The sequence below is a fragment of the Taudactylus pleione genome, unplaced genomic scaffold, assembly GCF_031769625.1.
Source record: "Taudactylus pleione unplaced genomic scaffold, aTauple2 ptg000265l, whole genome shotgun sequence".
Taxonomy (NCBI): Eukaryota; Metazoa; Chordata; class Amphibia; order Anura; family Myobatrachidae; genus Taudactylus; species Taudactylus pleione.
Window position 1 is genome coordinate 7,875,991 of NW_028284667.1, and position 12,393 is coordinate 7,888,383.

Below are 12,393 nucleotides of genomic sequence, written 5' to 3' on the forward strand. Positions count from 1 at the left end.
AAGGGCAATACTGGGTGTACTGCATAGGGGGGGACTACAACTGGGGCCGCTATTTAAAGGGCACTGCATAAGGGGTACCACTATTGAGGGCACTGCATAAGGAGCACTGCATAGTGGGACTACTACTGGGGGCACTGTGTAAGGGGCTTACTACTGGGGGCACTACATAGGGGAGCGCACTACTGGAGGCCTGCATAAGAGTATTAGCAGAGGGCCTGATTCATAGTTGTACGCAATACCGAATGTTTACGGAGTGGAGTGACTATCGGTAAATCAAGTCCACTGTCTTGTACTTGCCCCCCAGGCTAACAGTTGCCAGCCAGCCCCTGTCCATGGGTGTACCAAGTGCCACCCAGGTGTGTCCAGTACACACCACAAAGTAGAACAGATAGTACTGTGCCATGCATGCCACCAAAGGTATTAACCCATTAATTTAAATGTGTGCCAGACATAATAGGAGAGTCTGCAAGTATGTTTATTCATGTATATGGTGATGATGACATAACTTACTAATATTTCAAGAAAGTATGGCCTGGAATGCTGAAAGTGGGGTACAAAGTCCTGGGGCCTGGGCACACAGTGTGGCCTTGCCCCTTTCAGCAGAGCTCCATGTGGCAGCATGGCAATTGTAGAGGAGTTCATGAATTTACAAAGTGTTTTACCTCCAACACGTTGTGGTTCCGATTCCTTTGTAATGAGGCCTGAATTTTATCATGGCAGCCATATTATTATTGACACAAATGTATTGCAGCCTGTGATCATATTACCTTGTCTCGCCACGCGATTACAGATTAGTTTTTGATTCTTGGGGTATTATGGATTCCCTTTTACCCACTGATCCCTCACAATGTACAGGTCTCTGCACTGTAGCTGGCAGAGGGTTTAAGCTTGGAGACACTGGGCTCAATCCAGAACAGCCAGAGAATGGAATAGCATTTGGCGCAATTCTGTTGTTGGAGGATTCAGATGCAGTCGTTGTAAAGGCAAGATGTTTATTGCTTAAATAGTCTCCAGAAAGATTGTTCCCCTTGATAGTATTACAGCATACAGATGTTACAGCTGTTCAATCTTTCTTGATGTCCAAAAGATACATACAAACCAGGCTGGCAGGCCTTCTTTTATGTTACTGCAACACACATTACCACAGGGGGTAAGTTTGCACTGTGGTTTTTACCCAATCAATTTAAGTGCATGTGCCTTGCATGGGCAACACATGCTCACCTTTAACATTGTCCCCTATAGACAGTGGGGAGTGGTCACTCCTCTGTGCCAGAGTCCACCTGCAGGGCTCGACGACGCTCAGGTGCCATCATGTCTGGGGTGAATAAAAGTTCCCTCCAAAATGTACTTCCAGGAATCTGCTAAGGGACCAAGCATGCCACCTCTAGCCTGAATCCGAGCTCCAGAGATGGACAACCAAGGTCCCTAGGCAGGGTTTCCTGGCTACGGACGGGCAACTCTTTGGAGCACCCTTAAATCACTTAGGCCCGTGTTCAATTTGAAGCGTTAAGTCCGGATCCGCTTTAAGTTACCACCGATGACGTCATTATCGCCTGTTTTGGTTTTCCTCCGTATTCAATTCGAAAGACTTTCCGCCTAGGCGGAAAGTCAATGCAATGTAATAGGCGGTAAAGTATCGCCTATGAATGGTAGGTGGAGAAAAGTGCAGAATTGGGGTTTTGGGGTGCAACTCTTCAGGAACCCCTCTGCAGCCTTCAGACAGCCTCCCAAAGGTAATCTGTGTCAAAAAAATTAAAAAAAAATGTTGGGGTACAAAGTTAAAAACTAGCGAACCTGACTCTGGGGGGGGTCCCCAAGTATGCCCCAGGTGGGTTTTTTTATTGCAGGTGTTTGCGGCAAATGGATTTTTCACGTAAGTGCATTTTAACTGTAAAATATACATTTAAAATACATACGTTCAGTTTAAATATATTTTACACATTGTAAAAATAGACAGTTTGAGCCTATGTCCTGTATTCAGGCTTATATACCAATGCACTGCAGCTCATCACAGAAATATATATTTTAATACATTTTTATTTGTAACCAGGTTACTTCTGTTTTTATACTGTGCTCAGCACTGGGCCTTGCTGAAACAGCCCTGCGGAGCTGGGGCAATGGAGCAAAGCTCCTAGTCCCCAGTTTGGGACACCCAGCCCTGCAGCACTGGGTCCCTATGCTGGGGCTCTTAGAATTACCTGGTCACAGCGCTGGAGGTCCGGGGAGCTAGCTCCTCCTGTCCCTCAGCGTGCAGCCACTCGCCTTGGCTGCCCTCTATTGTAGTGCTTGGGCGCCTGGGAGCTAAGCTCCCGGTTCCCAGCGGTCGGCACATAGCCATGCAGCCCTGGTACTAAGGGGTTTATTTATCAAGCAGTAAAAACTTAGTGAAGTGGACCAGTGGAGAAGTTGCCCATGGCAACCAATCAGCTCCTACCTATTATTTTATAGACTGTACTTAATAAATGTAAATTCAAAGCTGATTGGTTGACATGGGTAACTTCTCCACTGGTCCGCTTCACTAAGTTTTTCACTGCTTGATAAATAAACCCCTAAGTCCTAGCTGCAGAGGCTCTCCCTGCACTGTGGAGCTGGGGTGCTGGTGTGGAGCGCTCAGCGGCTCCTCACGCCTAGTCTGTACTGCACCAGGGGTTAACATCCTTCATTGCTGCAGCCACTGGAGAAGGCCTGGGGCTGCAGCATTTAGATGCAGTCCCCGGGTGCGCTTAACACTCCCCATTGCCGCTGGAGAGGATCCGGGCAGCTGCAAATCACATTAAAAATACATTTGACACTCGGCGCCTATCGCTGGTTATACATTTACAATGGGTGCCTATACATTTCAGATATGACGCCACAGCACAGGGGTTAACCCCTTAAGTGCCGCAGCCTCCATTGACCACGTGGGAGGAGTGGGGGGTTGCTGGCTGCGGGACTGGGACCCGGCCACACTTCCTAAAATCATTTTTTATAAATTTTCTTAATACAGGTAGTTAAATTTGATTAAATGTGTCACTCATTGTCCATTCTATATAACTGCTTCAGTGTATAACAATATTCATTAGGTAGGAATATACAGTAGGCTGGCTTATCACAACTGGAACTGGAGATAAACTGTGCGCATAGAATGTTACTCAAGTTATGGAGGAACCATGGTGGCCCCCAGAAGAAATATTACTAATGTCTTTTCTTTTCTTTTAGTTATGAGTTCCATGTGATACCAACAAACCCTCTCGGTGAGGGCCCAGTAAGTGCAACAGTGGAATTTAACACAGAGTCAGGTAACTTGTACATTTGATGATGATGATGATGATGATGATGATGATAGTGTCAGTAATGTAGCATGTTAAATGGTCATCTTCAAAAATCTTTTTTTTACATAACTTGTCTAATAAATGTACGTGTTCTTTGGGGGATGTGTTCTATTTTTGATTATCATGGTCAGAAAAATGTATGTTTAAGGAGGGGAAATATTAAATTCACATTACATTTATATTACTAGAAATACCAACTAAATTGCAACTGCAAAACACTTTTGCACAATTATTCGCTGTGATTACTTTGTGTTGTTTTGAAATATTATGGAGCAATCAGAGAACACTGTATATCATCCTGTATAAACTATACAAAACAGACAGACCTGTTTTTTTAAAGTGAGCATTGGACATTTGCCCGAAGTCCAATAGAACAGGGTGACGTACCATAAGACTCTATAATCATGGAACCTTAATATGAGATAATTAAGAACTATTGTCTCAGCCCCCTAGGAAGACAAGTAATCCCTTCATTTCAAGAGGAAATACTACCTTTTAAAGTTTTTCCTTCTGAGTCAAATTAAGTTGATATTAAAAACAAAAATGTATAATAACCTTATCCTTATCCTAACCATCTCATCTGCATAATTTCCACTACCCTAGCTGAACTTTTAACTCTTAAGCTGGGCAAACACCTATACATGCCGGCGACTGTATATGTGTGTATGCAGTACCGTTGTAGGAATGTTAGCCGATTAACGACTTATAACGCTCCTACAACGGTTGGGATCGGGCAGTTGCATCTTATGGGCTGTTTAATATTCCGCAACCTGACCTCCTGATCCCATAGAAGCCCATACATACTGAGCTATGTCTGCACAGTGTGTATAAGCCTCGCAGGCAGCTGACGGGGTCACGCTGGCATCAAACTGAATGGCTGGTCGGGAGCGCTTGCCGAATCAGCAAAGTGATCGAATAGGTGTGTACCCAGCTTAATACTGACACAAGTTTCAAGATATCATTAACTATTGCTGTAATCTATACCTACATTTTAATTATAAATCTAGTTAAACACTTAAACTACTTTAAGTTTAACAGATTTGATGTTGTCTCACCATCTTCTAACAAATGTGATAAACACACAGCATAATTCTTCTTTTAGGAGCCTGCAGGAGTCCACTAATGTTTCACAAATCTATATGCACACCCAATAAATAAATAAATGTGTCCCTGATGTTTGGCGCAAAACGAGACTGCCCAACTTAGATTCACCAAAAAAACCTTCACCACAGTTTTGTACATTATATCAAACTAAAATTTATGGGACTCATAAAGTAGGCGCTCTATAGAAAATAATTTGAACAAAAGAAAAACAAACGACCTCTCTTGTGCTCCAAACTTGTTCAACTTCAAATTGTAGTATGAAACATTTATTAATAATGGTAAAAAACAGAAGTTTGTATACAGCCGTACCATAAGATGTATTCTGATGATGGAACCCGGGTACTGTCAATATAGTGTATGTGTACTAGCCATATGTCAAACGACTGTGTCACACTCCATTATTAATAAATGTTTCATACTACAAGTATACCTTTTTCTCTGGTTCTTTGAGATTTCAAGGAAACCATTTGTCTCCTGTATCTGATGGATGTACGGAGACTTAAAGAAACTGCTATGTGATTCACACCAGTTTATTTGACGTAAGCATACGTGTAAGAATCTGCTACGTTCTATATCTTCACGAATATGGTGTTCTGATTTGGGGATTTGGGATTTGAAGATCTGCTTGGAAACCTTTCTGAAGTGTCACTCTTGTGGAGAGGATCTTTTTCTTGCACCTATTCCCATTTCCAGCACCTTGATAAGGATTGAACTTTTATATCATTGACTTTATTACACTATTGTGGCAATTTTATGTCTTTTATTTACATATGAGAGCGGTTCCATCATTGGAGGAAAAAACTGCCATATAATTGAAGTTGAACAAGTTTGGAGCGCAAGAGAGGTCATTTGTTTTTCTTTTGTTCAAATTATTCGTTATAAGTGTGGTGACTTATTATCCTACTACCTTTGCGGCTCTAAGTGCAGCTCCATTTGTTCGAATTATTTTTGCATAGCTCTATAGAAAATACATACATATATGTTAATATATATTGATACATCCCTTCTGTTGGTGGTCGTGGGGAAAGGACGTATATCCAGGTCAATCCTCTCTTTGGATCTTCTCGACTCGGATATGAGGAGGTCATGCAAAGGAAACAGATATATATATATATATATATATATATATATATTACAGTTTTTCTTATATATGAAGAAAAAAAGGTTAAAAAAATATCTTTTTTCCACCCTGTACATCGGTGAGAAATGATTAGCGTACCATAACTCACACTTCTAAGTATAATACACCACGTATCAAGGTATCTACCACCAGGAAAACCCGCCACAGGTGATTCAGTGTCAGGAGTCGATAAAAAGGTATATAAGACATACAGCACTCATTATAAGTGCAGATAATTCTCAGCACATAAAACCTATCAAATATATATGGGCGCTAACCTATAGAGAGTAACAACAGATCAATTGATGTAATTATATTTCTATGCAATTGACAGCAGCCTTTATATAGGTGGGAAGATTGCTGGATTCCCATCAACTGAAGAGCACACAACGGAAGAATATATATAACAGGCGCTAGTCAATATAAAAATGTATTAAAGTACATCAAAATAAAACAGGAAAAACAGAGAAAAAAAATTAAATAATATATAGACAGTCAGGTGCATAAATATTGGGACATTGACAGAATTTTCACATTTTGTCCTCTATTCACCACCACAATGGCTTTGAAATGAAACAAACAAGATGTGCTCTAACTGCAGACTTTCAGATTTAATTTGAGGGTAATTACATCCAAATCAGGTGAACGGTGTAGGAATTACAACGGTTTCTATATGTGCCTCCCACTTTTTAAGGGGCCAAAAGTAATGGGACAAACTAAACAATCCTAAATCTAACTTTCACTTTTTAATACTTTGTTGCAAATCCTTTGCAGGCAATTACAGCCTGAAGACTTTTAGTTGCTCAGTGGCTTCCTCAGAATCTATGTGACATAGGTTCTGAGGAAGCCGCTGAATAACTAAAAGTAGCGGAGAACCTAGGTAATCATTATGATGATGTGGAGAGAAGTCTAAGCAGGAGAAGGTGCACTGTTTGGTGATCCCCTGTGTGACCAGGACTATTGTACATCCAACTATCCACTACTAAGGCTCTGGATGTGATGGATACGCCGAGTTGGCTGATATATAGCCAGTTCCTCTGCTGTCTGCAGACTGAGTGGGAGCTCTTTACATATATATTGCACACCGCATCATCGCGATTCAGAATCTGCTAGACAAGAACAGCAGGCTGGTTGGATGATCAGCATATTCTATGCACGCTGATATAGCGAATGTTTCTAGGATCACGTAAGACTTATACCTTTGGACGACGTGCTATACATATATTTCTGCATGCATGCTTTTTTAATTTACTTATTCTGGAAAGTAATAACAAATAAATCTTTTTGGCACACCTGCTGAAATTACTCTCAGTGAACTGTTATCCCCAACACTAATGGGGTTGAATTTATTTGCATTATCTGGATTCCTAATTATGGCATATGCAAGTTAGATGTCCTAACAAAGAACATCTTCAGTTATTAATTTTTCTTTTTTCTGTGCTTTTCCACATATATACATTTACATTTTTTTCTGGACAGCACATATATGACAATACATTTAAAATCTAGGCTGCTATCTGTATAGTTAGTAAACACCATTAAGAATTAAGAGCCTGATTCAGACCCAGTCGCAAGCGCTGAGCGCTCGCAACCAGGTCGATGTTTGCCCACTGGGCATGCGCGCGACGGAGCCGGCTTCGTTGTGCGCATGCGCGAGACCCGGCTAGCGACGGGTGCTCCGTCACTCCGGGTCTCGCACCAGAGGGCGCGAGCTGTCGATGGTGATTGACATCTCGCCCCGTTTGGTAGGAGTGGCCTGGGGGTGGCTTCACAAACGGAGGCATTCCCAAGCGAACGCCTGCCATTTGTGGGCGGCCCCACTGACACCAGTCATATTAGTGGGAGAGCTTCCGGCTCTATTAGAGCCAGAAGCTCTCTGGGGCTTGCGGCTACGAGACCCTACCACAAGGGTCTCGTCGCAAGCCCGATGGTTGCAATGGTCTTGACCATCAACCTGGCCGCTCGCTATAGCTGTGGGTGGTCACCCACAGCCAAAAAAAGAAAACGCCCTGATTCAGAGCGAGCGCTCTTTCCGAGCGTCCGTCTCTGAATCAGGCCCTAAGTGTATTAGTAGGAAGACTGTTTAGTTTTTCCTGTTCATTTATTTATATATATATGAATTTGGTTTTTTTCTCTGTTTTGCCTGTTTATTTTTATGTACTTTAATAAATTTTTATATTGACTAGCGCCTGTTATATATATTCTATGGTTGTGAATTCTCAACACAGTGGCTTCTTTAAATCTGCATATAAAATCCAGAAGTAGAGGGCGTACCCTACTCACGATAATTGTAGCTTTCCTGAAGTATGTAAAGGTATTTTTATCTGATTCTTATTGATCACCAATGAGATACATCCTCTCGATGTATAATTTAGAAGAGGGCACCAGGGTTAATGATCCAAGCCAAAAAACTTTATTTCAAAAATCCCCAACAAAACGGGAAATTCACCAAAGTAAGATCACCAAGGATCTTAGCAGAAATGACAATGTCCAATAAAAATATACAAAAATGAAAAAGAGGGAAACAGTTCCTCTACTAAAAAATAAAAAAATTAGAAAAACAATGTTACCTAGGTCCATATAAAGTATAGAAAGGCTGCTCTCACACCGTTAGCTGGTCGACGCATTTCGGCCCTAATTGGGCCTTTATCAAGACATGGTTAGAGTCAGAGGAAGCCCCATATTTAAGGAGAGAACAGCCAATCATCTTAGAGAGGAAGTGACCTCAGCAGATTCATGCAATAACATTTCATGATGTTTAAAAACCCATAAATTACATTTAAAAATTCTACAAAACATTGTACAAAATACATATCGTGTCCAACTTTTGTAACAGCAATCAAAATATTTATAAAAAACATTTACAAATGATCATGCCAGACGCGTTGCCATAGCAACCATGTCTACACAGGAAGGACCTGGGTACAGAAAATATTGCGATATCGGTGATCAAAAAATTGTTTTAGAGACAAAAAAGGCGATTACCTTGTGAACATCTCGACTCCCTTACTCTGAAGTCGGAAATGTGCACTAGTAGCACAGCAATCACTTTATTGTCAAAATGGGATATGTTCCCCGGAAATGGTGGTTGCCACGACTCCTACGGCGATGACACGCATGATGAACCGCATTTCCCGCCGGAAATGAAGGCAGTTCCCACTGCGCCGTCGTATCATCATGAGCCCAGGCAGATGTACCGCCGAGTACAATGGAATAGCCTCCTTTCCTGTGTGTACACAGGAAATGCAGGGGGGGAACCTACAACTGACTCCTCCATTAGTCACATGGCCACGAGGCCACAAAATAAAAACAGAAATGGCCGGGGGGACGCCTATAAACGCCGGACCATCTCTCCATACTCGATGGCTGCATCACGCCATCCACACACTTCCTGTATATACACCGGAAGTGGGAGCAGCCATGATGGTCCGGAGCTAACCTGATGTTAGAAAACGAGACAGCAGCGCCCATTTTTGAAAAGGGAGAAAATCCCAATTCTCAATATTTCCTGTTAATAGAATATACATATAGAGAATAATAAAACAATTGCCCCTCAAATTACTAAAAAGAGAAACACTAAAGAAATACATTTACATATTGGTATCAATTTTTGTATCCAATAATACACAGAACAGTAATGTCTTCTAATTCTTGTATGGATCCAAAGAATTCTAATGGTGATCTTTTCCTTGGAAATGTCAATAAAGATGGTATCTAAAACATGAACTGACAAAATACCTATCAGTAATAAGACATATATACAAAAAGTATAGCAGTTCATACACAAAATATTCATAAAACAGCATATATAAAAAAATATACAAAACTATAGAAAATACCAAAATAGAATTCATACAACACTTTAGAGAAACCACTTGAGTTCGAAGTCACTATTTAAACCCCCAGGTATTAAAGTCTTGCATTTATAAATCAGATTCATTTCCACTATGTGTTGAGAATTATCTGCACTTATAGTGAGTGCGGCATGTCTTATATACCTTTTTAGCAACTCCTGACACTGAATCACCTGTGGCGGGTTTTCCTGGTGGTAAAGATACCTTGATACGTGGTGTATTATACTGAGAAGTGTGAGTTATAATATTACCTCCTACCCATCCCCTGTTACTCCTATATGGTTTAATCCGGCATTTTCCCCGGGTTTCAACCTCGCCCGCTTCTCTCCATGGATTAAAGGTGGGGTTAGGGTGGTATCTGATATCCTCGACTCGGGTGGGTGCGCCTCTCTGGGTTCCTTCCAGAACAAATTCAACATATCTTCTATCAACACTTTTACCTATATTCAAGTTCGACATTTTATCAATTCCCTCCCTTCTAATTCAATTGATAGATCTTTAACGTCATTTGAATCTTTGTGTCTCCATAATCCTCTCAAGAAAGGTATCATATCTGTTATTTATAACTTTTTGCTATCTGTTAAAATCACAGATGCGCCAAATCATGAACTTCAATGGGAAAAAGATTTAGGGAGTCCACCTGATGAGAATACATGGACTGTGGTGCGGGAGAGGGTGTCTAAGTCCTCTATTTCTTCCTTAATTAAGGAAAACGCCTACAAGATGGTACCTGGTACCTGCCCGTTTGCACAAAATGTATCATTTGGCCTCTCATCAATGTTGGAGAGGTTGTGGCGAGATAGGCACTTTCATACACATATGGTGGTCATGCCCTAAAATAGTCCAATTCTGGGACGGGGTTGCCAGTCTCCTCTCGGAAATTTTTAAAATACCACTGATTAAGTCTCCCTGGTCTTTCCTCCTTGGCTGTCCACTTGAGGGCCTTAATAAAACATGCCATTAAGCTCTGTTCAAATATTCTGAATGCAGCTCGATGTCTGTTTGCTAGACACTGGAAAGATATTGACCCTCCTCCTCGCCAACAACTTATAAATAAAATTTTGCACGTGGCAGCCATGGAGAAAATATCAGCTTATATCCACAATACCTATTCTAGGTTCCTCATGGTTTGGTGTGACTGGTTCCTCTATAACACCACGCCACATGGAACTCTGGGCCTGATTCAGAGCCGCTCGTAAGCTCCGAGCGATGTTCGCACAACTGCGCATGCGTATGGGTCGTAATGCGCATGCGCCAACCAGTCAGTGCGATCGGAAATCGAGCGCTCGCCAAATAGCGAGTGCCTGCTAATTTGAGTGACAGGATGAGGCGTTTGTGGGTGGTAACAGGGGAAGGTGCTTGAAAACAGGGAGTGGAGATCCGAACGCAGGCGTGCCAAATGGTCAAAACGGGCGTTTTAAGGGTGTGCATAATTAACAAAGCAGCATCATCGACCACGTCACTTGGTTGTCTCTTAGCCTGAACTGTTCGCATGATTGCGATAGGATAAACCTACCACAAGCACTGCGAGCAGTTCAGATGCCTTTCGATGTACTCGATTAATCAAATAAATAGCGGAGATGACGTAGGATGCGAGCGGCCAGGGGGCGTCTTTACAAAATAGCGAGCGCATGTTTCGTTCACTCGCTCAGACATAGAGGTGTCAACAGACCGCAAAGAGCGAGCGCTCAATTTAAATAGCCGGCCCCTTTTTCTGACTGAGCGAGCGCAAATAGCGTGCGGCTCTGAATCAGGCCCTCGGCCTTCAGGCTTTTCGAACCTCCTACTCTAACGTTCATAAATAATTTATATTAGTTATTTGTTTATTTTCGCTCCATTTTTACTATGGCGACTTCTATTTAAGTTTTCCCAATATACAATATAGACCCAGATTCTGCCTCTTTCCCCACTTACCCTGTCCCCCATCTTATTCTTCCTCTTTTTCATTTTCTTTTCTCTTCATTTCTCCCCTCTCTCTTTTACACATTTTTCTATTTCCTACTTGTTCTCTTGTGTAATTCATACTATTATTTACAATCTATTTTGAAGTTTGTGCTATGATATATAGCAATCTTTTATCTTTTATGTTTTATCTGTTTTCAGATTGGTTTATTGCTATATGTGTATTTTGGATACTTTATTATCCTATATTTTTGTCTCTGTAATATGCTAACTATTTCACTTATCCATGCACATATTGTTGTCTGTACTTTACTTATGTAAAATTCAAAATAAATTTCGTTAAAAAAAAAAAAGAAGTGAGGTATGGTATGCTAATTATTTATCACCCTGGACAAAGAAGATATTTTTTTTTACCATTTTTTCTTCACATATAAGAAAAACTAAAAAAAAAAATATATATATATATATATCTGTTTCCTTTGCATGACCTCCTCATATCCGAGTTGAGAAGATCCAAAGAAAGGATTGACCTGGATATACGTCCTTTCCCCCCGACCACCAACAGAAGTGTTGTATCAATATATATTAACATATATGTATTTTCTATAGAGCGCCTACTTTATGAGTCCCATAAATTTAAGTTTGATATATGCACGCCCAGTTCATCTTTGCTTTGGCTCACTAATATTTTAACGTGACCCTGAAATTAGACTCTTCAGGTGACAGTACAGGTTACTGGAAAATAATTACAATGATCAAACATATTAACAGATAACCTGCATATTATTATTATTAGTACCTTTTATATGCATCCACAATGTGTCAGTAGCATTGTATAGGGAAAATTACAATAAAACACACAAATGATACAATATATTTAAACTGACAGTACAGGGGGAATCAAACCGTGAGATTCTATATACGGTAACTAATGAGAGACAGATAATAGCAATTAATTGAGGCATTTCAATTAGCAGCTCGGTGGCAACGTTCCATGTCTGATTGTGTGTGTGTATGTGGTTTCTGAGTCGAACTGACTCCCTGCTCAGGTCACATTGGGGTTCCAAGTTGAACGGAGTCCCGACTCAGGTGTTTTCACAAG

At 41.0% G+C, this 12,393-nt stretch overlaps 1 protein-coding gene across 8 annotated transcripts in view; it reads left to right on the plus strand.

Moving 5' to 3' along the window:
• Positions 1 to 12,393, plus strand: part of ABI3BP (ABI family member 3 binding protein) — a 515,514-nt gene that overhangs the window by 475,305 nt on the left and 27,816 nt on the right. For all 8 annotated transcript variants that reach the window (XM_088481142.1, XM_088481145.1, XM_088481144.1 and 5 more), the window contains one exon: positions 3,199 to 3,278. In XM_088481142.1, the coding sequence (XP_088337268.1) occupies positions 3,199 to 3,278 (80 nt within the window). The remainder of the gene's footprint in view (positions 1 to 3,198; positions 3,279 to 12,393) is intronic.